The sequence below is a fragment of the Silene latifolia genome, chromosome 11, assembly GCF_048544455.1.
Source record: "Silene latifolia isolate original U9 population chromosome 11, ASM4854445v1, whole genome shotgun sequence".
Classification (NCBI taxonomy): Eukaryota; Viridiplantae; Streptophyta; class Magnoliopsida; order Caryophyllales; family Caryophyllaceae; genus Silene; species Silene latifolia.
Genome location: NC_133536.1, coordinates 10,816,459 through 10,842,787, shown reverse-complemented (window position 1 = coordinate 10,842,787; position 26,329 = coordinate 10,816,459). Strand labels below are relative to the sequence as shown.

General features: G+C 41.1%; 2 protein-coding genes across 3 annotated transcripts in view; both read left to right on the top strand.

Moving 5' to 3' along the window:
• The window catches only part of LOC141610996 (uncharacterized), a 39,996-nt gene extending 21,984 nt beyond the window's left edge, over nt 1–18,012 (top strand). For both annotated transcript variants that reach the window (XM_074429361.1, XM_074429360.1), the window contains one exon: nt 16,571–18,012. In XM_074429361.1, coding sequence (XP_074285462.1) covers nt 16,571–17,905 — 1,335 coding nt within the window. In that variant the 3' untranslated portion in view covers nt 17,906–18,012. The remainder of the gene's footprint in view (nt 1–16,570) is intronic.
• A 3,625-nt stretch (nt 18,013–21,637) lies between these two features.
• LOC141610995 (putative disease resistance protein RGA1) lies at nt 21,638–25,333 on the top strand. Its single transcript, XM_074429359.1, has one exon. It carries the CDS (start codon nt 21,805–21,807, stop codon nt 25,120–25,122), a length of 3,318 nt encoding a protein of 1,105 aa, XP_074285460.1. The 5' UTR covers nt 21,638–21,804; the 3' UTR covers nt 25,123–25,333.
• The last annotated feature ends 996 nt before the right edge of the window (nt 25,334–26,329 follow it).

The following is a 26,329-nucleotide window of genomic DNA, read 5'->3' as shown; positions in this document are numbered from 1 at the left end:
TCGATCGTTTGGATACAAGGCTGAGGAACCTAGTATTCGGCACCTTCTTGATGATGTTCCTGAAGCGGACGGATTTCTTACAACAGACGACTTTCCTGTCATTGAGGAGGTAAGTGCATAATTGTTTTTTTTATTTTTTTATTTTTTTTTTAGCCTTCCTTTTTTTTTATATGTATATCACTAACCCGTTTTTTTTTTTTTTTTTTTTTACAGGGTTTCATGCCTTTGTTGAGCACCGTAGATGATTTTTCAGACCTTCAAGTTGTATTAAATCCCGATAGTCCTACAGAGAAAGCGATGTTTGATGCCATTATGAGTCCAACCAAAGAAGTTTCCTTCGCAGAAAACATGATCCTTGAAGCTGAGCGACAAGCGTATTTGTCTATGGCGAACAAGTTGCGAGCAAAGTTGTTGGCATCTCCCATTGCCGAGATTCGAGCACTTGAAAAGGACTGCGAAGCCGTCTTTGAGTATTTTAGGTCAAAGAATGTTGATGTCTCCACTCTTCGTGCCCATGTGGAGAATTATTTTAAGGCTGCTTTACAACTTCAAACTGTGGGAGGAGAATACACGATGAATCAGCCTCATCCTTTGGAGCTTGAGGAACAGATTAAGGATATCGACGACCGTATTTCGAGTGCCGCATCTTTGGAAGCTCAAGCAACAAACGAACTCGAGACTTTCCAAAGGAATTTCGAGGAAGATGTGACAAAGGAAGAGCGGTTGAAGAAGGAATTGGAAGAAGTACAGGCGAGGAAACAACAGTCGGTTGCGTCTATAACTGCTACAAAAAAGAAGAAACTCGATCGTTCCTCAATTGTCAAGACTTTGACTCACGATAAGTCCTCTTTGGAAGCACGTATGACGACTGCAAAAGAAGAAGCGGGGAAGATTGAACATGCTGAGAAAGCTTTCACTGATGCTTCTGAAACTTTGAAGAACTTGCAGTGGCTTCTATGATGTCATTTGTTGTATTTTTTTTTTTTTTTTTTTTTTTTTTTTGAAGATGAATAATAATAAGTTGAGTTTTACTTGTTTTTATTTCTCAATCTCTCTTATCCATTTCACTTTGCCGTTCATAATTTATACTCTTATGGGCCAGGAGTGTATTTTTTTGTTTGGTGTGGCTGGACTAAAGTAAATGGCTTACTTCAGCTGCCTACGTACTCATAAAGCACAAATAAATATACCTTACGTGATCAAGCCAACGTAGTTCAAAATGAAGAATAGGTGATTTTGTTTGGGGGGTTTGGCCGTACCTAAGTAAAAGATTTTTTAACTTAAGCTGCCTACGTACCTACAAAATAATAATACTTTGCAGGATCAAGCCAACGTAGTTCCTTAAAGGGATTTTTTTTTTTTTTTTTGGATTTTTTTTTTTGTTTTTTTTTTTTGTTTTTGTTTTTGTTTTTGTTTTGGGTATGCAGTTTAGGCTCGTGCTTAGGAGCTTATTGCGGAATCGTCATCTTACGCGTAATAGCGCTTCAAAAACTTGGCGTTGATCGGACCAACACGTACTCCATCACTATCGACAATCTTGTACGCGCCGTTGGTGTAGACCACTTGCACAACGTAAGGTCCGTCCCACTTGGAGGTGAATTTACTTCTGGCTTTACGAGGCATTATGATAGGTCTTCGAATTGCCAAGAACATATCGCCAACTTGAAAAGATCTAGGACGAACTTTTTTATTGAACGCCCTTGATAGCCGAGCCTGGTAGCACTCTAATTTCTGCTGCGCATCAAGCCTTTTTTCGTCAAGAGCTTCGAGTTCGGCCAAACGCAGCTTGTCATTTTCGCCTTCCGCCAAACCCATTTGAACAGCCATATGAAGAGAAGGGATCTACAATTCAAGTGGAAGGACCGCCTCTACTCCGTAAACCAAGGCATAAGGCGTTGACTGGGTAGGAGTTCTATACGTGGTGCGATACGCCCAGAGTGCTTCTCCAAGCCTCTCGTGCCAATCACGCTTTGATTTTGAAACCATTTTCTTCAACAGGTTGCATAGAGTTTTGTTGAAGGCTTCGGCGAGACCATTAGCTGGCGCATTATACATTGAGGATTTGTGTTGCGCGAACTTGAACTTTTCAATCAAGGCATCCATGAGCTTGTTGAAGAAAGGTTTGCCATTATCGGTAATGATGTACCTTGGGACGCCGTATCGATATATAATTTGTGTTCGCACGAAGTCCACGACATTCTCCTTTTTCACTTCTCGAAAGGGAACAGCTTCCGCCCATTTCGAAAAATAATCAGTTTCGGCCAAGATGTATAGATGTCCAGCGGACGACTTATTTGGCAAAGGTCCAACTACATCGAGTCCCCAAGCTTCAAAAGGCCACGATGCGACAGTGGGGTGGAGAACCTCCGGCGGTTGATGGATAAAATTTCCATGAAACTGGCACGCGTCACACTTCTTTGCGTAATCCATGCAGTCTTGCACCATCGTAGGCCAGTAATAGCCCATTCTTTTGATTCGGTCGCACAACTTCGGTCCCGATTGGTGAGCACCACATATACCAGCATGGGCTTCCTCCATGGCGTGCAGACCTTCATCTTCATCAAGACATCGTAGCCAAAGTCCATTGAAGGATCGGCGATACAATGTCTCTTTGTAGTAGATGAAACGAGAAGAACGACGTCGCACTTCCATCTTATGCCTCGGATCACTTGGCAACTTATTATGCTCCAAGTAGTCAATGATTGGTTGTCGCCAACCTTCTTTGTCGATGACATAAACAGAAATCGCATTTACATCTTCTGTTGAATCGTCATCTTCTGCTTCTGGTATCACAACCTATATTTTACAAATTGGAACTGTAGTAGGAACACTTGCCCCCAGTGCCAAAGTGGCTGCGAGATTTGCGAGAGCGTCAGCCATCTTGTTGGCACTCCTCGGCACGTGATCAAGGAAGAACGAATCAAAATTCTTCAACAAGCGGGAAGCTAGTTTGTGATATGGCATAAGACTATCCTCTTTCACTTCGTATTCACCAAGCAATTGATTAATTATCAACTTGGAATCACCATACATGTCAAGATCTTTGCATCCCATTTCAAGAGCCATTTGTACACCTATGATCAAAGCTTGATATTCGGCGGTGTTATTTGTGTACGATTCCGGAAGTATGAATGAATATGGTACGAGGTGTTTTTCTGGCGATATGAACACGACTCCGGCTCCTGCCCCATCCTGACGAGCAGCTCCATCGAAGTACATCTGCCAAGAAAGAATCACGTCGATGTAGAAAACTTCTTCTCCAGGGAGTTCATCGGAGAAGTTCCACTCTCCCGGATCTGGATGATCCGCTAAGAAATCTGCCAATGCTTGTCCCTTAACAGCTTTTTGTGGCACATAAACTATGTCGTATTGCTTCAAGAGCACGGCCCATTTGGCGAGTCGTCCCGAAAGCACTGGCCTTGACAGAATGTGTTTGATCGGATCGGCTTTGGAAATTACGTGCACGGTGTGAGCTTGAAAGTAGTGACGCAACTTTTGGATAGAAAAGATAAGAGCTAAACACATCTTTTCGATGGGCGAATATTTTAGTTCGGCCCCAACAAGTGTGCGACTCAGATAGTACAAGGCTCTTTCTTTACCGTCCTCATTCTCTTGGGCACACAATGCCCCCATGGAGTGTTCTTGGGCAGAAATGTACAGAATGATCGACTTCCCCGGAATTGGTGCGCCTAAGACTGGAGGAGTTGACAAGTATTGTTTGATGTTTTCGAAAGCTTTGCGACAAGATTCGTCCCATTCGAAAGGTGCGCCTTTTTTCATTAGATGACTGAACGGATGACATCGTCCTGCCAAATTGGAAATGAATCGGCGAATGCCCTTGAAGGCTTCGAAGATCCTTGAGTGTAGACGGCTCAGGCATGTCTTGTATTGCCTTGATTTTTGATTGGTCTATCTCAATTCCTCGATGACGGACAATGAAGCCCAAAAATTTGCCCGAGCTAACACCGAAAGCGCACTTTAAAGGGTTCATCTTGAGTTTACACTTTCGTAGCCTTTCAAAAATTGTTCGAAGATCTTTCGCATGATCAACTCTTTTCTTGGATTTAACAATGAGATCATCGACATAGCACTCAGCAATGTCATGCAGCACATCGTCGAAAATTTTTTGCATAGCTCGTTGATACGTAGCTCCCGCATTCTTTAACCCAAAGGGCATCACTTTATAGCAAAATATGCCCTTAGGTGTTCGAAACGCAGTGGCTTCCTCATCTTCTGGCGCCATTTGGATTTGATTATACCCAGCGGTACAATCCATGAAGGACAACGCTTCATGTCCTGTCGTAGCATCGATCATGATCTCTGTGACAGGAAGTGGAAAATCGTCTTTTGGGCAAGCATCATTCAAGTCTCGAAAGTCGACGCAAATACGAAGTTGTCCATTCTTCTTTCTCACAGGGACAATGTTAGCAATCCACGTGGGATATTTGACTTCTCTTATGAAGCCTGCATCAATCAATTTGTTTACTTCTGCTTCAATTTCTGGCAACATTTCTGACCGAAATCGTCTTCGTGGTTGTTTTTTTGGAGAAACGCCTTTCCGTACGGCAAGTCGATGAACTACGATCTTTGGACTTAGGCCAGGCATTTCTTTGTAGTTCCAGGCGAACACATCTTTATATTCAGAGAGGAAATGTGTTGCTTGCAATGCCGCTCTTGCATTTACCGATGAAGATCTGTTACTGGGGTCAAAGTTGCACAATCGCCCTTTGTTTGTGTCAGGATACATTCGAGAAAAGAAGGTGGGCCGCATATTGGTCGACGGAGGCTCAGCCGTCAACATAATGCCGAAAGTCACTATGGAAGAGCTTGGGATTTTTGTAAATGAACTCCCCAAAAGTCGCTTGATGATTCAAGGCTTCAATCTCGGTGGGCAAAGAGCAATTGGCATGATTCGCGTCGAACTCATGATGGGAGACATGTCATCCACTACGCTTTTTCATGTGATCGACGCCAAAACGTCGTACAAGTTGTTGCTTGGTCGACCTTGGCTTCACGAAAACGGTGTCGTGGCGTCCACTCTACATCAATGCCTTAAATATTATAGAGATGGCGAAAGGAAGATAAATGGTGATGTGAAGCCGTTTTCAACGGTGGAGTCTTATTTTGCTGATGCTCGATTCTACGAAGAGGTGACGTCAAGCGAGATATTGCCTTCAACGATCCTTTCAACAGGGACCAAAGTTCCAAAGAAGGTTGACGACATCAAAATTCCAGCCGCAAAAGAATTGATGGTGGTCGAACATCGTGAAAGCGTCTTGATAAAGACCAATCAAACAAATGTGAATTCCTCTACGAAGAAAGTTACTCCAACCATGCCGAAAGCAACACCAATCTTTAAGTACGTGCCGAAATCAAAACGTAAAAATGGAGAGGCGCCTTTCACAGAGTATACACCGCGAGAAGAAGCATCTACGTCAACTAGAACAATCAATGAAGACAATCTTCAAACTTTGAAGGAGAAGGTCATTTTTCCGGTTACACGAACAGATTGCCTTGTGGCGAGTAAACAACCGTTGTCCGGGTTCACGAAAGGTTTAATGAAAGAGGATCAAACACCTGTTGAAGAGTCAACCAAGGGACGATTCGATCCAAATGCTTACAAGCTCATGTCAAAGTCAGGATATGATTTTGAAAATCCAACTCCATTAGGGCAAGTGATTGAAGTTACCCCGTATGGCCTGAATCAAACGCAAAAGAAATTACATCAACAAGGGAACAAGCTTGAAGTCGGAAGGGCTGGTATCGGATTTTCACATCCTGAGCCCATTCGAATTTCTGCACGACGTAAAGAGAAGCAAGCGTCGTCACAATATATTGTGGCAGAACTGGCGGAAAGTGAAGGCGATAATACGGAAATATTGACGCGAAGGTCTGTTTTCGACAGGTTGGGATCACCAACTTCTACGCCTCGCTCTTCCGTGTAGAAGTTGGTGATCCCAACCTGTCGAAAACAGACCTTCGCGTCAATATTTCCGTATTATCGCCTTCACTTTCCGCCAGTTCTGCCACAATATATTGTGACGACGCTTGCTTCTCTTTACGTCGTGCAGAAATTCGAATGGGCTCAGGATGTGAAAATCCGATACCAGCCCTTCCGACTTCAAGCTTGTTCCCTTGTTGATGTAATTTCTTTTGCGTTTGATTCAGGCCATACGGGGTAACTTCAATCACTTGCCCTAATGGAGTTGGATTTTCAAAATCATATCCTGACTTTGACATGAGCTTGTAAGCATTTGGATCGAATCGTCCCTTGGTTGACTCTTCAACAGGTGTTTGATCCTCTTTCATTAAACCTTTCGTGAACCCGGACAACGGTTGTTTACTCGCCACAAGGCAATCTGTTCGTGTAACCGGAAAAATGACCTTCTCCTTCAAAGTTTGAAGATTGTCTTCATTGATTGTTCTAGTTGACGTAGATGCTTCTTCTCGCGGTGTATACTCTGTGAAAGGCGCCTCTCCATTTTTACGTTTTGATTTCGGCACGTACTTAAAGATTGGTGTTGCTTTCGGCATGGTTGGAGTAACTTTCTTCGTAGAGGAATTCACATTTGTTTGATTGGTCTTTATCAAGACGCTTTCACGATGTTCGACCACCATCAATTCTTTTGCGGCTGGAATTTTGATGTCGTCAACCTTCTTTGGAACTTTGGTCCCTGTTGAAAGGATCGTTGAAGGCAATATCTCGCTTGACGTCACCTCTTCGTAGAATCGAGCATCAGCAAAATAAGACTCCACCGTTGAAAACGGCTTCACATCACCATTTATCTTCCTTTCGCCATCTCTATAATATTTAAGGCATTGATGTAGAGTGGACGCCACGACACCGTTTTCGTGAAGCCAAGGTCGACCAAGCAACAACTTGTACGACGTTTTGGCGTCGATCACATGAAAAAGCGTAGTGGATGACATGTCTCCCATCATGAGTTCGACGCGAATCATGCCAATTGCTCTTTGCCCACCGAGATTGAAGCCTTGAATCATCAAGCGACTTTTGGGGAGTTCATTTACAAAAATCCCAAGCTCTTCCATAGTGACTTTCGGCATTATGTTGACGGCTGAGCCTCCGTCGACCAATATGCGGCCCACCTTCTTTTCTCGAATGTATCCTGACACAAACAAAGGGCGATTGTGCAACTTTGACCCCAGTAACAGATCTTCATCGGTAAATGCAAGAGCGGCATTGCAAGCAACACATTTCCTCTCTGAATATAAAGATGTGTTCGCCTGGAACTACAAAGAAATGCCTGGCCTAAGTCCAAAGATCGTAGTTCATCGACTTGCCGTACTGAAAGGCGTTTCTCCAAAAAAACAACCACGAAGACGATTTCGGTCAGAAATGTTGCCAGAAATTGAAGCAGAAGTAAACAAATTGATTGATGCAGGCTTCATAAGAGAAGTCAAATATCCCACGTGGATTGCTAACATTGTCCCTGTGAGAAAGAAGAATGGACAACTTCGTATTTGCGTCGACTTTCGAGACTTGAATGATGCTTGCCCAAAAGACGATTTTCCACTTCCTGTCACAGAGATCATGATCGATGCTACGACAGGACATGAAGCGTTGTCCTTCATGGATTGTACCGGGTATAATCAAATCCAAATGGCGCCGAAGATGAGGAAGCCATCGCTGCTTTCAACACCTAAGGGCATATTTTGCTATAAAGTGATGCCTTTTGGGTTAAAGAATGCGGGAGCTACGTATCAACGAGCTATGCAAAAAAATTTCGACGATGTGCTGCATGACATTGCTGAGTGCTATGTCGATGATCTCATTGTTAAATCCAAGAAAAGAGTTGATCATGCGAAAGATCTTCGAACAATTTTTGAAAGGCTACGAAAGTGTAAACTCAAGATGAACCCTTTAAAGTGCGCTTTCGGTGTTAGCTCGGGCAAATTTTTGGGCTTCATTGTCCGTCATCGAGGAATTGAGATAGACCAATAAAAAATCAAGGCAATACAAGACATGCCTGAGCCGTCTACACTCAAGGATCTTCGAAGCCTTCAAGGGCATTCGCCGATTCATTTCCAATTTGGCAGACGATGTCATCCGTTCACTCATCTAATGAAAAAGGCGCACCTTTCGAATGGGACGAATCTTGTCGCAAAGCTTTCGAAAACATCAAACAATACTTGTCAACTCCTCCAGTCTTAGGCGCACCAATTCCGGGGAAGTCGATCATTCTGTACATTTCGCCAAGAACACTCCATGGGGGCATTGTGTGCCCAAGAGAATGAGGACGGTAAAGAAAGAGCCTTGTACTATCTGAGTCGCACACTTGTTGGGGCCGAACTAAAATATTCGCCCATCGAAAAGATGTGTTTAGCTCTTATCTTTTCTATCCAAAAGTCACGTCACTACTTTCAAGCTCACACCGTGCACGTAATTTCCAAAGCCGATCCGATCAAACACATTCTCACAAGGCCAAGCTTTGGGACGACTCGCCAAATGGGCCGTGCTCTTGAAGCAATACGACATAGTTTATGTGCCACAAAAAGCTGTTAAGGGACAAGCATCGGGCGGATTTCTTAGCGGATCATCCGTAGATCCGGAGAGTGGAACTTCTCCGATGAACTCCCCGGAGAAGAAGTTTTCTACATCGACGTGATTCTTTCTTGCGATGTACTTCGATGGAGCCGCTCGTCAGATGGGGCAGAGCCGAGTCGTGTTCATATCGCTTAAAAACACCCTCGTACCATATTCATTCATACTCCTAATCGTACACAAATAACGCCGCCGAATATCAAGCTTTGACCATAGGTGTACAAATGGCTCTTGAAATGGGATGCAAAGATCTTGACATATATGGTGATTCCAAGTTGATAATTAATCAATTGCTTGGTGAATACGAAGTGAAAGAGGATAGTCTTGTGCCATATCACAAACTAGCTTCCCGCTTGTTGAAGAATTTTGATTCGTTCTTCCTTGATCACGTGCCGAGGAGTGCCAACAAGATGGCTGACGCTCTCGCAAATCTCGCAGCCACTTTGGCACTGGGGGCAAGTGTTCCTACTACAGTTCCAATTTGTAAAATATAGGTTGTGATACCAGAAGCAGAAGATGACGATTCAACAGAAGATGTAAATGCGATTTCTGTTTATGTCATCGACAAAGAAGGTTGGCGACAACCAATCATTGACTACTTGGAGCATAATAAGTTGCCAAGTGATCCGAGGCATAAGATGGAAGTGCGACGTCGTTCTTCTCGTTTCATCTACTACAAAGAGACATTGTATCGCCGATCCTTCAATGGACTTTGGCTACGATGTCTTGATGAAGATGAAGGTCTCACGCCATGCGGAGGAAGCCCATGCCGGTATATGTGGTGCTCACCAATCGGGACCGGTTGTGCGACCGAATCAAAAGAATGGGCTATTACTGGCCTACGATGGTGCAAGACTGCATGGATTACGCAAAGAAGTGTGACGCGTGCCAGTTTCATGGAAATTGTATCCAGCAATCGCCGGAGGTTCTCCACCCCACTGTCGCATCGTGGCCTTTTGAAGCTTGGGGACTTGAAGTAGTTGGACCTTTGCCAAATAAGTCGTCCGCTGGACATCTATACATCTTGGCCGGAACTGATTATTTTTCGAAATGGGCTAAGTCGTTCCCCTTCGAGAAGTGAAAAAGGAGAATGTCGTGGACTTCGTGCGAACACAAATTATATATCGATACGGCGTCCCAAGGTACATCATTACCGATAATGGCAAACCTTTCTTCAACAAGCTCATGGATGCCTTGATTGAAAAGTTCAAGTTCACGCAACACAAATCCTCAATGTATAATGCGCCAGCCAATGGTCTCGTCAAGCCTTCAACAAAACTCTATGCAATGCAAGAAGAAAATGGTTTCAAAATCAAAGCGTGATTGGCATGAGAGGCTTGGAGAAGCACTCTGGGCGTATCGCACCACGTATAGAACTCCTACCCAGTCAACGCCTTATGCCTTGGTTTACGGAGTAGAGGCGGTCCTTCCACTTGAATTGGAGGTCCCTTCTCTTCGTATGGCTGTTCAAATGGGTTTGCCGGAAGGCGAAAATGACAAGCTGCGTTTGGCCGATCTCGAAGCTCTTGACGAAAAAAGGCTTGATGCGCAGCAGAAATTGGAGTGCTACTGTGCTCCTGCTTATCAAGGGCGTTCAATAAAAAAGTCCGTCCTAGATCTTTTCAAGTTGGCGATATGGTCTTGGCAATTCAAGACCTATCATAATGCCTCGTAGCCAAGTAAATTCACCTCCAAGTGGGACGGACCTTACGCTGTGCAAGAGGTCTACACCAACGGCGCGTACAAGATTGTCGATAGTGATGGAGTACGTGTTGGTCCGATCAACGCCAAGTTTTTGAAGCGCTATTACGCGTAAGATGACGATTCTGCAATAAGCTCCTAAGCACGAGCCTAAACTGCACACCCAAAACAAAAACAAAAACAAAAAAAATCACAACAACAAAAAAAAAAAAAAAAAAAAAAATCTCTTTAAGGAACTACGTTGGCTTGATCCTGCAAAGTATTATTATTTTGTAGGTACGTAGGCAGCTTAAGTTAAAAAATCTTTTACTTAGGTACGGCCAAACCCCCCCAAACAAAATCACCTCTTCTTCATTTTGAACTACGTTGGCTTGATCTCGTAAGGTATATTTATTTGTGCTTTATGAGTACGTAGGCAGCTGAAGTAAGCCATTTACTTTAGTCCAGCCACACCAAACAAAAAAATACACTCCTGGCCCATAAGAGTATAAATTATGAACGGCAAAGTGAAATGGATAAGAGAGATTGAGAAATAAAAACAAGTAAAACTCAACTTATTATTATTCATCTTCAAAAAAAAAAAAAAAAAATGACATCATAGAAGCCACTGCAAGTTCTTCAAAGTTTCAGAAGCATCAGTGAAAGCTTTCTCAGCATGTTCAATCTTCCCGGCTTCTTTTTTGCAGTCGTCATACGTGCTTCCAAAGAGGACTTATCGTGAGTCAAAGTCTTGACAATTGAGGAACGATCGAGTTTCTTCTTTTTTGCAGCAGCTATAGACGCAACCGACTGTTGTTTCCTCGCCTGTACTTCTTCCAATTCCTTCTTCAACCGCTCTTCCTTTGTCTCATCTTCCTCGGAATTCCTTTGGAAAGTCTCGAGTTCGTTTGTTGCTTGAGCTTCCAAAGATGCGGCACTCGAAATACGGTCGTCGATATCCTTAATCTGTTCCCCAAGCTCCAAAGGATGAGGCTGATTCATCGTGTATTCTCCTCCCACAGTTTGAAGTTGTAAAGCAGCCTTAAAATAATTCTCCACATGGGCACGAAGAGTGGAGACATCAACATTCTTTGACCTAAAATACTCAAAGACGGCTTCGCAGTCCTTTTCAAGTGCTCGAATCTCGGCAATGGGAGATGCCAACAACTTTGCTCGCAACTTGTTCGCCATAGACAAATACGCTTGTCGCTCAGCTTCAAGGATCATGTTTTCTGCGAAGGAAACTTCTTTGGTTGGACTCATAATGGCATCAAACATCACTTTCTCTGTAGGACTATCGGGATTTAATACAACTTGAAGGTCTGAAAAATCATCTACGGTGCTCAACAAAGGCATGAAACCCTGTAAAAAAATAAAAAAAAGAATAAAAAAGAAGAAAAAAAAAGGGGTTAGTGATATACATATAAAAAAAAAGGAAGGCTAAAAAAAAAAAAAAAAAAAAAAAAAAAAAAAAAAAAAAACAATTATGCACTTACCTCCTCAATGACAGGAAAGTCGTCTGTTGTAAGAAATCCGTCCGCTTCAGGAACATCGTCAAGAAGGTGCCGAATACTAGGTTCCTCAGACTTGTATCCAAACGATCGAGTGTTAGTAGTATTTTATTTTACAATCTCCTTCACAGGAAGAGGCTCTTCGTCCAAAAACGAATGAGCCGGGTTAGGATTAAGTTTCACCTTCGAGGGAACCGACAAAGATGTACAAGTTGCATCATTCAAATTTGCGTCGTTCAAGTTGCTCTGACCCTTTGGTGGTGATGGCCTCTTCTTCAAAGTTTGACCACCTGACTGCGAGCACGTTTCGTTTTCTTTTTTGACTCTGCTACGGCATGACCCGCGGATGACTGGAGTGAGCTCTGTGTAATCTTTACCTTCAAAGGACGTTTTTCAAAGTCATCCGAGCTCGTCAAGCCTTGAACTATGTCTCGCTTTCTTTTCACAATTGGAGTGGCATCCTCGTCGTCGGGAGAATTAGAAGACCTTCTAGCCTCATTCAGAAGGGGAGATTTGGAAGACACTCTAGCCTCATTCAAAAGTGGAGATTTTGAAGACCGTCTGACCTCACTCCGAAGCAGAGATTTTGATGAATTTCTAACCTCGTGTGGAATTATTAACTGAGAAAATCGCTTCAACCAAGTCGCATAAGCCGGAGTGACTGAAGTGCCAATTCTTGAATCTTCTCGCGGGATGATAAACCGTGAATTTGTTCTCAAGCAAATAGAAGTCGTGAACAATTGGAAAAGGCGTTCAAGGTTGCCACCACGAATATCACGGTCAAGTACACCTGGAACATCCTGATGAAAACCCAGTTGTCGCGCAAAGCGATGAGGACTATACGGTTCGACGATGAAGTTGTCATCATGCCTTAAAGTTAAAAAGCTGGATCGCGACGCAATAAGAAAGTCATTCGGTCGACGCATCATGTTACGGCCATCATCCTTGTATTCCGCATCTTCCTTAGTCCCATGAAATGTGGAGTGCCACGAAACCTGGGTGCCAGATCGAATCCGCTCTTTTGCCTCGGTAGACCGAAAGGTTTTGACAGCATCGAGACCTTGAAACTCGATCATAGTGCCTTCAACAAACGAATGGCTAACAGATCTATGTGAACGAAAGTACTTGGCAAGCCACCCGTAAACATAGTGTGCAGCAAAATGTCCATGATCCTTGCCCGGCGTTGCCGAAGTAGAAATGTCGTTCAGACCTCGATAAATGCTCGCTAATCTTTTGGTATGGCCAAAGAGACCATCTGGTTGCTCGCTAACAAAGAAGAAACTTTAAAGACGCTCGCTCGTATGTGGCCTAGATCACGAACAGGGAGAACAAATGCGCAGAGCCAACAAGAAAGGAAGGCTGCAAGATATGTTTGTCGTCTCTCTGCCTCCGGAACACCTAAAATAAGAAAGAAGTCATGAGTGGTCTCATTTCATTGCGAAGGTTCTCCGTATGAAGAAAAATCTTGTCGTAGAATCGGAAAATGTGCCTTCCCTGTGGCATTAGATGAAGGAAAATACTTGGAGGCTCCTTTAAACCAAAAACGACACTAGTCTTCAAAGGGTACTTTGCCATTTTTGTTCGCCGAAAGAGAAATCCGGTGGAACGCAGAAAATAAATACTTGCAACTTGGGGGCAAGTACGGTTGATCGTTCTCATCAAAGCCTTGGAGTTCTTCGACTGAAGGCACTACTTCATCATAAAATGAGCCCGTTAGAGGTAGTCCGGTGATAGAGCGTATATCCCAAAGGCTGATTGAAATTTCTCCCGCCGTTGTCAATAAAGTGTTAGTCTGTGGACACCAAAAATCGCAGAATGACTCCACTAGCTGACTACTCCGGCGGTAGAGGAAAAGTGAGGCGTAAACTGCTTCATAAATGTAGACGGATCTCAAACTGTTGCGGCACTCGCAAAGAATGTCTTCTAACCATTCCCAGTAGTGCGGAATATAAGAAAATTCATATCCAAAGTGAAAACTGCCGTTTCGTTGAACTTCACCTCTGGAGCATCGAGAGTGTAAGAGCTTCGAGAAGGATGGCGTGTCGGCACTTTCTCGATGATGGGACGAAAGGAGCACCAGCAATGGTTTTTCAGGTTTCTGCCACCAGCAATCCAGACTTGACGGATATGTCAACGGCAACCACGACTCAGCAAAGGGACCCGTCATCGAAGGAAAAATGGTGTGTTTAACTCCATTATTTGCTTCGTCATCAGCACCGTCAATCGTCACTAAGTACTTCTTGCCAGTCGTCTTAGATTCGCTCGCCTTAAAGTGCACCATATCGTCCCCTGAGACAGACAAAACAAAAGTACTACTCATATTTCTTTTTCAAAAAAAAAATAAAAAAAAAAAGGAAAAAAGAAATATAAAGTGGTATGTGGTGGGAAATTGGGAGTCACGTGTTCTTTGTAAAACAAACAAAGCAATTGTTACCCCTGCAAACCGATAAAACAACAACGGCATCCACTTTTATTAAAAAGGAAGAAAACTCAAAATAAAGACCCCAAATTAAATCTGTCATTGGTCTGAAATTGGCTTAAATTTCCCCATGTCAACTGAAATTCAAGCCCTTTGAAACACAGTTCGTTCACCAATTTAAATAATTTTAGTCGACATCAAAATCGAGATCTGAAGAAAATGTTGACAAGTTAATTCTTCTTCTGGGATTCGTTGACTATTCACCATTAGATTTCGGATTTCAGGAGCAACTTTCACTTGGCGTCGGGTTATTCTTCGTCAAGGCAGATTGTCGATGCGCTCCGACGGCATCCAGATTTCAAGAATCATGTCGATGGCGCCGTCCTCAAAAGGGCTCCGCCGTCAACAAGCTAAGGGGCCGGTAAGGATGATGCAGTTTGTCTCAAACCACAGCCGTCGTCAGGAATGTGGGTCGAGGACCGCGTTTCGTGTTAGCACAGATAAGTCTGAGGCGTTGGTTGTATATCTTCAACACGGAGTTTATCGAAACAGGTTTTGGCTTCAATTCAAGTCGGATGAGTTTGGAATCATGGCGTCACTATGGCTCGTGTCACCGCGTCGGTCAGTAAATTAAACCCAATGTAAATCCCATCGTCAAACTCAACAACCACCTCGGTTTCGCAGTTCACACGCCATGAAAGAAGGGGTGAAATTTGAACTTTGAGAACCTTGGACCGTGTCGAGGTAACGATAGGCATTGGGTTGTATACACACAGCCGTGAAGCAGTCGTCAATGCCGTTTTGTCATAGGTCAATCCATGGTGACAAAGAAAATTGCTCATGATGTCGGAGTGCCACACTGCATAAATACAGAAAAAATTGGTTAGTAATCACAAAAAAATTTCTCACCTATAAATCCAAAAGTCTCGGTTCGGTGCAGTGTGGGACAGGCTTCTTAGGCGCGTCTCGAAATTGGGCAAAGACGCCGACTGAGGAGGGACTTCGTTGGCACAGGACTCGGGTTTCTCGTCGTCGAAAGTTAAGGCAAACTCGAGCTCTGGCGTTTCTAATGGTGTAAAATTAAGGAGGCCTTCCCTTCCTTTTATACTTGAACAACAAGCAGGATTATGAAAACAAGAATTGGAGCAATAATATGGAATATTTACAAACTAATCCCATTGATACAGCCTAGAATCATTGGTTGAGTGGGTTGGCCACTAATGTATGCAATGATGATATCAAAGCCTGGAATCATGGGTTGAGTGCGTTGGCCACTAATATATACAATGATAATATCAAAAAGCATATGGAATATTTACATATTCTAATAGGCACATGTTCACACAAATTTACTACAAGAAGCGGACAAATGTTCAAATTCGGATAGAACTGTACCGGCCGAGCTTCATAAATCGAGACCAGATCATGCTTAAACACTCAAGTCGTTTACATGACCAAGTCTCGAGGGGGCAATTTGTAGACACGTAAAAATTATACAAGTGCCACGTCTGAAGTCAAAAGTCAAAATGTTGCCACGTCGGAAGTCAAAAGGTCAGAATGTTGACCCGTCAAAGGGAATACAAAATAATGTAATTAATTTGGACGAAATTTAAATAAAGTAGTCCATTTTAATTATTTTAGTTGGGTTCGACTCTCTAAAGTGATAAAATCCGACAAACGGGTCAAACTCACTAAATGGGTCAAATACATTCAAATGGACCAAAATGACTACCAAGTCCATTACAAAAATACCAAGACTATCAAGTCCACCTAGGGTGGAAACCAAACCCTTCCTTTTTCTATAAATACAAGCATTAGCTCTCATCTTGAAAAATCAGAAAATTACAAAGAAAATCACACTACAAAACAAAACCCCTTACAAAAGAAATCCTCTCTACAAAAATCCTCTTCCAAGAGAAAAGCTAGAGAAAAAGAAAACTACTCTTCGATCCGACATCAAGCGTTCATCGCCGTCAACTGAAGAGAAGCAAATCAAATTCATCCAGGGAGAATCAAGTCTTCAAATCAAGACCCTCCTATTCATTCATTGCAGAAATCGAATCAGTAGAACAACTAGTAGATTGTACCCGAAATTCTTTTGAATTAATAAAATTATTCTTTGTTGCATTTGTTTGTGTTTTATCTCTTGTTGCAGATTTAAACGCAAATTTGTCGTTACAATTCCTAAACCAAGTCGGGTTTCCGTCTGCTTAGCCTTTCCTAATTGTGAATATTTGTATTAGATTAAGAAAACAATTACTCCTGTAAACACTGTATTTCCTTAAGTTATATTAGGAAATTAGAAATCTTGTATTAGTATAAATACTAAATAGACATCATTCATGCCATCTCTGAATAAATAGACATCTTGTATCATAAACCCATTTTAGAATGCAGGAGAATGATGGAGTCAAAGCATTATTAGCAATCAACAACAAAACTAGGAAAGAAAACTCAATCGAAGATCTGAGCGATGAAATACTGCTTGAGATCTTATGCAGGTTGCCTCGTTATGTCACCGCACTTCGCTGCAAAACCGTCTCCAAACGCTGGTGCTCTTTAATCTCCGACCCCTCCTTTCCTGATCAAGGCTTCTCGACCCACCAAGAACAAGAACAACAGGAACAACAACCATGGACGTCCTTAGAAATTCATGATTATCATCTTATAACGACCATTGTTGCACCACCGTTTTGCGAAAGTCTGCTTTGGTCTCCATCTTTTTCTCTAAACCTCCTTCCGAATTCCAACGAAATCCATTCTACTTTTAGAGACCTGGTTTTGTACACTAAACACGAGGGCTCCAAGGACGTAGGTCAGTACTACGTCAGCAACTTATTAACGAAACAATGGATTACTCTTCCTCCTTTTCCAACCAACGAAACACCCTCATGGGCCGGTCTAGTTGGCCGAAAAAAAGGGGCCGACTTTAGAGTTGTCGTAGCTCATTATTCCGTCTCTTCTAAACTTTATGATGGCGAACATCCTTTAAAATTTGATAACCTGTTTATATACTTATCAGAGTCCGGGGAATGGAAAAGAGTAACTGTTGAAGTCGCTACCCACCCCGATTTTTTCGGTTATTGTAGTATTTGTGGTCCACGTTTCAGCAACGCATGCGCAGTCGTTTGTAAGAGTATGGTGTGCTTTCATTGGATAGGGTATTTTGGTGCCTTGGATCCGTTCCAAGTGACTCCTACTTCTGACGGGACTTTGACGGCAACGAAACTGCCATCTCCTCCAGTATCCGGAGGAAAATTACTAGAAAGCTGTGGAAATTTAATATCAATGAGTACTTCGCTTTCCCTCAACGGGTCAAATGGAAATCACGGTGACATTACGGTGGGATATCCATTTCTTGTGTGGAAACTTGATCTGAAATTCCTCGAGTCGATTGAAAATAGGAAAAATAATGTTGTTGAGTGGGAACTTGTATCGAAACTTGAAGGTTGTATTGCTGATCAAGGATCATTGATAGAACAAGTCATTAGAGGCTTTGGATATGAATTCCTCAAATCGTTCGACGTGCACCCAAATAAAGAGCACTTGGTATACTTAACAATGTCGTCAATGCATGGTGAACGTGGTCGGTTATTGTTCATTTGCGATACTAGGCTAAAATGCTTGAAGGTTTTGCCACAATTACAGCCGTGCTGTAAGTTTTTTTTACCTTGTCATAGCCTTCTCCAAGGTTGGCCTACGCCTATTTCAATTCCAGAGCATCATCGGTAAGAACGATTAGTTCACCGTAAAACGTCTCCGGTCTCGAAGCTACTGTATTAAGTACCCCGTATCAATTAATTACGCCTATTTTTTTGCTAAATTAACAACATTATAAGAATCGGTCTTTCGTTGTTATATTATGTTATGTTTCCTTTGGTTACATACATGCATCCAATTAATTACGCGTATTACTCCAAAGTGACGGATACGTGCCGTCTTCAATGAGATTTTGTGTTTTTCCTTTGGGTATAACGAGCGCTGATCGCCTGATCAATGTTAAACACAAGGTAGAACACAATAATAACGAGATGCCTCAAGTAACTTGGGAACGAACGAAAGATAAATTAACATGAAAGATTTCCATTTACTTTTCCGCAACTAGAGTTGTAAATGATTTAGGCCGATTCGTAGAACCTTCGGAATCAGCTCGGCCAAAGCTCGGTTTAAAATCGGTCAAGAACGATTCCGAGCCGAAATGAACTAAATCCGAGGCGAGCCGATTAGCTTCTACGCTCGTTTCATTTATTATTTGTTATTTAATTTTGACTATATAATGGTTTTTGTTCTTAATAAAATAGGAGTATTATTTTAGCATTTATGATAATATTGGATAAATATTTTATATTTACATTTTTCTTAAAATATATTTATTTTAAATTTTTATTTTGGTTTATAAGTTAAAAATATTAAAGAAAATAACGATATAACCGAGCTCGACTAGAGCCTAATCCGAGCCGAGTCTGAGTTCTACCTCAAATTTTCGAGACAATTCCAAGCGTACCCAAGCTCGTGCTCAAATTGGCTCGGTTACACCCCTACCGACAACAAAGAGTTGAGATCATATGACTCACTTCATTATTAAGCCAAACATATCAATCTAAATACAAAATCACTTTTATTTTGATCAATATTAAGCTTAATAATTTTCGATTCATCAATTTAATCAGGTCAGTATTGAGTCGGGTCAATATCGGGTCCGGTCTGAGTGGGGTTTCAGGTCACTGATCATTGGGTCATGTCGGGTTACGGGTCGTCGGGTCGGGACGGTTTCAGGTCACTAATCGTCGGGTTACGGGTCGTCATCGGGTTGGTTTCGGGTAGCAATATTCTCGGGTTCTGTCGGGTCGGGTTTGCTCGGATTCGGGTCGAGTCAGACTTGCCAGCTCTACCTAGATCTGGCAAAACCAACCCGACCCGAAAAGGTTGACCCGAGACCCGAAATGCAACTCTCTCAAGTGTGACCCGACCCGGACATGACTTTTTTGTTGACTCGGAACAAACCCGTCCCGAAAAGACCCGATCTGAAACCACCAGACCCAAAAACGACCCGACCCGACATAACACAACATTAATTGAATTAAAAAAACTTAAAATGACTAATTCAAAGCACTTAATATTGTTAATGTTAAAAATAAAGAATTAATTATCAAAACTGAACTAAAAATATGTAATAACACTAAACGTACTTTTTTCTGTCTTAGTGGTTAACCCGAAAATGACCCGAGTCCGAAATAACCCGACCCCCTTTGACACGAAAATAACCCGACCAACATACCCGAAGACACCCGAAACCCGAATTGACCCGACCCGAAATAAGTCGATAATATGAGAGACTCGAACTGACCCGACCCGAACCCGACTCGTTGACCCGTTTTGCCAGGTCCTCTACTAAGAGTATCTCATACCGACAGTTGAGACAATCTCCTTCGCGATACTGAAGGCGATCTAATAGGTTAATCCCTCTCAAGTTTAGCTTTTTTTCATTCGGAAAAGTGAATTGGACATTTGGACCCCTCGTTGGGTCGTGAGTCCCGATAAGGGATGGCAATGGAATTCAGTTCCTGGGATCCAAATGCTACAGACCGGATATGGATCACAATATCTTAGATCCAGTTGATAAGAATATAGATATGGATCGTATGGAGACCTGACAAAACTGGCCAATTCGGGTCGGGTTCCGGTCGGGCCAATTCGGGTCGGGCTAATTCGGATCTCTCAATGATTTCGGGTTAATTCGGGTCGGGACGGGTCATTTCGGGTTTTGGGTCTGTTTCAGGTTTGTTCGTCGGGTCTGTTCGGGTTGTTTCGGGTCGGCTCATTTTCGGCTCAATGAATAATAGAGAAAGAGTCATTTCAAGTTTTTTCAGTTCAATTAGAGTTATATTTTGTTGGGTCATTTTCGAGTCGAGTTAGTTACAGGTCAAGAAACTCGGGTCATGTACGGGTCGGGTCAATTCGGGTTTTCGGGTCACATTCGGGTGATGTTGTTCGGGTCATTTCGAGTCTCGGGTCAGTCATTTCGGGTCGGGTTGCTTTTGTCAGGTCTACGTATGGTCGAGATCCAGATCCTACCCTTGGATCCATTTTTATTTCATTCAGTTAAGTTAAACAAATAATAAAACTATATGCTTTATTTTTTAAATATTTTTTCATAAATCAAACCATGATTTTTTCTGATTAACATTTTTCGGTTTAATTTTTTTTTTATTGTTATTGTAATTTCATAAAACTTTATTTCTATGTTTTAAAATTTTAGCTTTATTATTTGTATTTATTTACTAATAGAGAAAAATATTACTCCCTCTTATTCGAAATAACTGTTCCATTTGGACAATGACACAAAAATTAAGAAATGCAGTTAAAATAATGAAAAGTATTGTATATGGTTAAGAATATAAGAGTTAAATAATGAAAAATATTGAATATGATGGTTTATGGGTGGTTGGGGTGGTAAATAAAGAAAAGAATCAAGTGTAGAAAAGTAAAAAAAACATGTACAAATATGGCAAATGGAACAGTTATGTAAATAGACAAAAATGACAAATGAGAGTTATTTTAAATAGGAGGAAGTATGTTACATCCCAATAAAATCTAAAAATTAATATTTTCGTATTTTAAAACAGAGTTATTTTTACTTTCCTGATCTAGTCCAAATCCTAAAATTGAGATTGAAATTTACTGATACCACAACTAAAATTGCAGGGAAACAAAAACAAGGAAAGAGATGATTCATAAAGACGAAGTAAATCCAATTGAGATCCAACTCCAGATTTTAATTAATGAGGTAATTCTATTGTTTCGCCGTAAACATTTCTCTAATTCAGATAATGTTGTTTTTTATTATTTTACTTCTTTTATTTCATTTTACGGTTTTACTTCATTTCCGTATTGATGTCTTTGCTTGATACCTTTATATTCGGATCAATTAATCATGTACAATTGTACACTAGTTTCAATCGGAATTTGGCGAATGATGGGAATAATTGAATGTATGAAACATTAGAATCAGATGGCCATTGCTTTGTGAGCTAAAAATGCAAGTCATGTTTACATTAGAATCAGATGCCCATTTGTTTCTCCTTTATTTGTAGACCACTCATCTCACATCTCCATTATCCCACGATAAGTTGCTTTAGACGGTCTGAAATAAGACGGATCAAATGTCACCATTTTTTTAATAGAATGTAACCATTTAATGACAAAATGTAACCCTAAAAATGTTAGTAACATTGTATAGTAAAATGACTACATTTGATCTGTCTTATTTCAGACGGGCTATTTCTCGTCTGAGCGAATAGTCTTTACCGAAATTTTAAAAGTAGTACAATTTCGAAGAATCCGAGGGCGTATAACTTCTTTCAAAATCCATTCACATAATGTGAATAAAGTATGAAAATCGGGGCTTTGCCCCTCTTAAGCACCAAAAAAAAAAAAAAAAAAAAAATAAAGTATGAAAATGACAGGAGGAATTTTGGAACTTGCAAGAGTGCTGTTAATAAAAGTAAAACGTGTGTTGCCAAATAATTGTACTCAACATTTACTTATTCGTTTCAAATTCTTTTTATATAATCTTCCATTTACAAACATCATACAACAAAATTCAGAGATATCTTTCATGTTTCACAATCATGGACCTGTCAACAACCTTGTCTTTAGTTCAAACTATACTTACTGCCATCCAAACTTTGGGTTTGATGCAATCAGTTTGTCCCATTTTTAACTGCAAATCCGAACTTGATGACCTCCAAAACACTGTCGAAACTGTCCGAGCTGTTCTTGAGGATGCTGATGCCAAGAAGGACTTGCTCAGCAGCCAGGAGAAGAATTACATCAACGAGCTCAAAGATGCTGTTTATGACGCCGATGATGTCTTAGACGAGTTCCTAACCCTTGCCAAGCAGAAACAACTCAGAAGCAACAAGGTGACATCCTTTTTTTCTCGGTTTAAGCTTCTTACTCACAAACTCTCTACTAAAGTCAAAACGGTTAACGACAAGTTAAACAAAATTGCCACTAAGAGTGCTATGTATAGTTTTAAGATTGATTGTAAGCCTGTGAAATTTACAAAGGAGGAGACTTCTTCTTTTTTGTATGATAAAATCATCGGGAGGGAGGAAGACGTGGAGAAGATTATAGGTGTCTTGTTGGGTTCTGCAAGTGTTGATCACTCACCTGTCTCTTTACTTGCTATTGTGGGGATGGGAGGTTTGGGAAAAACCGCGCTTGCCCAACTTGTGTATAAGGATCCTAGGGTCAGTGAGGCATTCCAAATCAAGAGGTGGACTTGCATTGCTGATCAGGATCAAGATCAGTGGAGCTTGAAAGGGTTTTTAGGGAAGGTGGTGGAAGGATCATCCATTAATGATAAAACGTCTTTGGAAGGGATACAACATGAAGTTAAGCAGCAACTCGGAGGGAAAAAATACTTGCTCGTGTTAGATGATGTGTGGACTGAAAGTTATGATGATTGGCAGAAGTTCCAAGGGTATTTGAATGTAGGGGGAAGAGGGAGTTGGATAATTGTAACTACGCGCTCAAAAATAACTGCCCAAATGATTGGAGGTGATCAAGTGCATGTGTTGCAAGGTTTGTCCGAACAAGAGTCATGGCATTTGTTTGAAAGGATGACATTTCAAGCAGAAGAAAGAGATGATGAATTAGTTAAACTCGGCAAAAGGATTGTTAAAAAGTGCACCAATGTTCCTCTTGCTATTAGAGTAGTAGGAAGTCTTCTGCGTGGTCAATCCAAGTCTAAGTGGCTGTCATTTCACGACAAAGGCTTAGACTCTCTTGGTGAAAATAGTGATACAATGACCTGCATATTGAAGCTAAGTTACGATCAACTTAACCCTTCCTTGAAAGCTTGTTTTGCGTACTGTTGTATCTTTCCCAAGGATTGGGAGATTAGTAAGCAAATGTTGATTAAGCTTTGGATGGCACAAGGCTACATTAACTCGGAGAATTTGGGCGAGGATTACTTTCTTATATTGCTTCAAAGGTGTTTTTTCCAAGATTTACTCGAGGATAAATTCGGGGGGATTAAGTCGTTTAAGGTACATGATCTCTTGCATGATGTTGCTGAAAAAGTAGCGGGCGGAGAGATTTGTAGGTTTAATTCTGATACTTCTAATGTGGGTAAAAGAGTTCGCCATCTCTCTCTTTTGGATGATTCTTACGGACAACATATCTTCAGTAATACTCAAATTCGCACGTGCCTTTTTATTAAGGGTTTTTACGAGAAGTGTAGAGTAGACCAATTATTAGCAAGTAAATCATTACCGAAATGGACATGCTTAAGGTCTTTAGATTTGAGTCATTCAAAGGCCGAAAGTTTACCAAAATCAATAGGTCAGTTGTTGCATCTAAGGAGTTTAGACCTCTCATCCAGTAGGAATCTAAAATCTCTTCCCAAATCAATAACAAAGCTGGTTAATCTACAGACTTTACTATTACATTCTTGCACGAACTTACAACAATTGCCAAATGATGTGAGCAAGCTAGTTGATCTAAGCACCTTAAATGTAGCCGAATGTGATGCGCTGAGTCGTATGCCGGCGGGCATAAGTATGTTGACCTCTCTGCACACTTTATGCCAATTTGTGGTGGGTGTGAGACCTACTTCAAGTACAGAGCAATGTTTTTATGGGTTGGAAGATGTAAAGCACCTGAACAAATTGAAAGGGGATTTGAAGATTGAAATAGCAGTACTTAAAAGTGCAAAATTTGTGAAGGAAGAACATGGTGGGGGAGGCTATTTAAAGAGTAAGGAACACCTAGAGAAGATTGTTATTAACTTTAGACTCGGGGAGGAGTATGGAAGCAAGGAGTCTGAGCAAGCATTGCTGGAAGAGATGCAGCCTCATCGTGATGTCAAAGCATTGGAGTTGACGGGGTATCATGGTGAGACAATACCGAGATGGCCAGGGAAGGGAGATAACTCGACACTGTTTGATCTCCCCAATCTTGTCACTTTGAAGATCCGAAATTGCAGTGAGCTGCTCTATCTGCCCTGGCAAATTGGGAAACTGCCCCACCTTAAGACGCTAGAGATTTCAGGATTGTTGAATATGGAGTATGTGGCGGACTCAGAAGCACTTGTCTCTGCTGAAGGATCATCATTCTTTCCCAGCCTTGATGAGCTTAATATTTGTGATTTGCCTAAGTTAAAAGGATGGTGGCGGAGATTCGAGTCAGGGTCGCACGTGGTCAACAGTAGGGGCAGCCGAGAAGCAGATGTAGAGTGGGAATCATCTCTTTGTTTTCCTCTACTAAAGAATCTCAGTATAAAATATTGCGACAAGATGATGTTTGTTCCTTTATGTCCGCAACTCGAATGTCTAGTAATATATGATTCCATAACAGAAATGAGATGCTCACCTCGTCACTACCCGCTGTTTTCATATCCGAGGTTGAAGTCACTTGAAATCAACAACTTCGAGCGGCTGAAATCAATGTCAGTCGAGTACTCTGAGTTTCATCTAGATATATATAGAGAGAAAGAGGAGAGAATGGAGAGCTTGGGAGAAGTAAAAGAGTTGTTTTCGACCTGTTTACTGTCTTCCCTACGAACCCTACGCATTATAAATTGGCCGAAACTAGTAAACGTGGACGGATGGTTGCAGCATTTGATACAAGACTGGCCAAAAGTGGAGTTGGGTGGGATGTCATGGCATAACTTTGGCGGTACTCTTCAAATCTTGAGTTTGGCTGGATTTGTAGAGATGGAGGAATTGCCAGAGGGGATACAGTACTGCACTTCCCTCCAATTTCTTCACATTGGGTTGTGTCCCAAACTGAAATTTCTGCCGAAATGGATGCCCAAACTCACCTCTCTCCAGGAACTTGAAATTAGTCTGTGTTCCGAGAGTCTCAAGGAAAGATGCCAACAACCGAATGGGGAGGACTGGCCCCTAATCCAACACATCTCAGAAGTTTGCGTGTGGTAGAGAATAGTACGGTGAACTCTATCTTTACTCGCTCGTTACTGAAACTTTTTTTTATTAGTGAATATGTTTCCTGAGACAACAATATTCGAATCTTACCAGGCTACCAGCTCCAATTTTGTTGTGATCTGTGTGTACCCAAAATTGATTTTTTAGATTATACTGTATCATAGCTACGATTTATATGAATTTCATTATATCTCTGCTTTATATATGAGATTTGTCACAGCTGCAAGAATGGAAGCATTCATCTTATCGTCGCCCACCATTTTACTGTGGACAGTTGATTTTCGCGGCTATACTGATCCTGGAACTCTTCTGTTTTGAAGTTCAACTGTGGACAGTTGATTTTCGCGGCTATACTGATCATGGGACTCTTCTGTTTTGTTTTGAAGTTCAACTGCACAAGAAGGCAAATATAGGCTAGATAAGTAGTCAGCCACACGCCCACACCTTAGAAAACTGGTGATACTGGTCATGGTTGTTTGGCCTTAACTTGTATGAAAATTGTTTCGGTCTATTTATGTGTTTCGTTTTTTTATTTTGTTTTTTCGCAACATCAATTATTAATGCATAATAATAACATAAACAACATACTAAAAGTCTCTTATGATACTGTCTTATGTAAATACTCCTTAAAGTAGATGTCGATAAAAGAAAATGGGTGATCATCACAATTTATAGTAAAATGGTAGACGAAGGAAAACTAAAGCTAAAAAGAATTAGTCTCTTTTGAATCCGTTTCACATATATATTTTGTGAGAAAAGCTATATATAAACAATAAATAATAGTTGATCGATTAATTGTATAATGTATATTGGATAATGAAAAGTATAAATTAATATTACAATTACTCTTATGTGAAACTGACACATACCAAGAATTATGAAGAAATAATCTTTTCTTTATTAATTCAGAAGACAATACTCAATCCAGGGCGTGTCACGTCATTAATTCAACCTTTTTTTTTTTTTGAAAATACATGTTATGGTGGGACCCGTTAGTGTGCAATGTATTTATTTCTTCAGAATTCTGGCTATACAAACATGCGACAAATTCCGTCTTAGAACAAATACTATGAAATAATACTATGAAATAATTTTATACATTCCGAATAAATGAAATTAATGGCATATAAGCGGAATGAATTACAAATCGGAATAAATGAAACTAATTACAAATAAATGAATTACATAATTTAAAAAAAAA

Coding starts and splice junctions, on each gene's coding strand:
- LOC141610995 (XM_074429359.1), top strand. CDS start 21,805: ATGGACCTGTCAACAACCTTGTCTTTAGTTCAAACTATACTTACTGCC.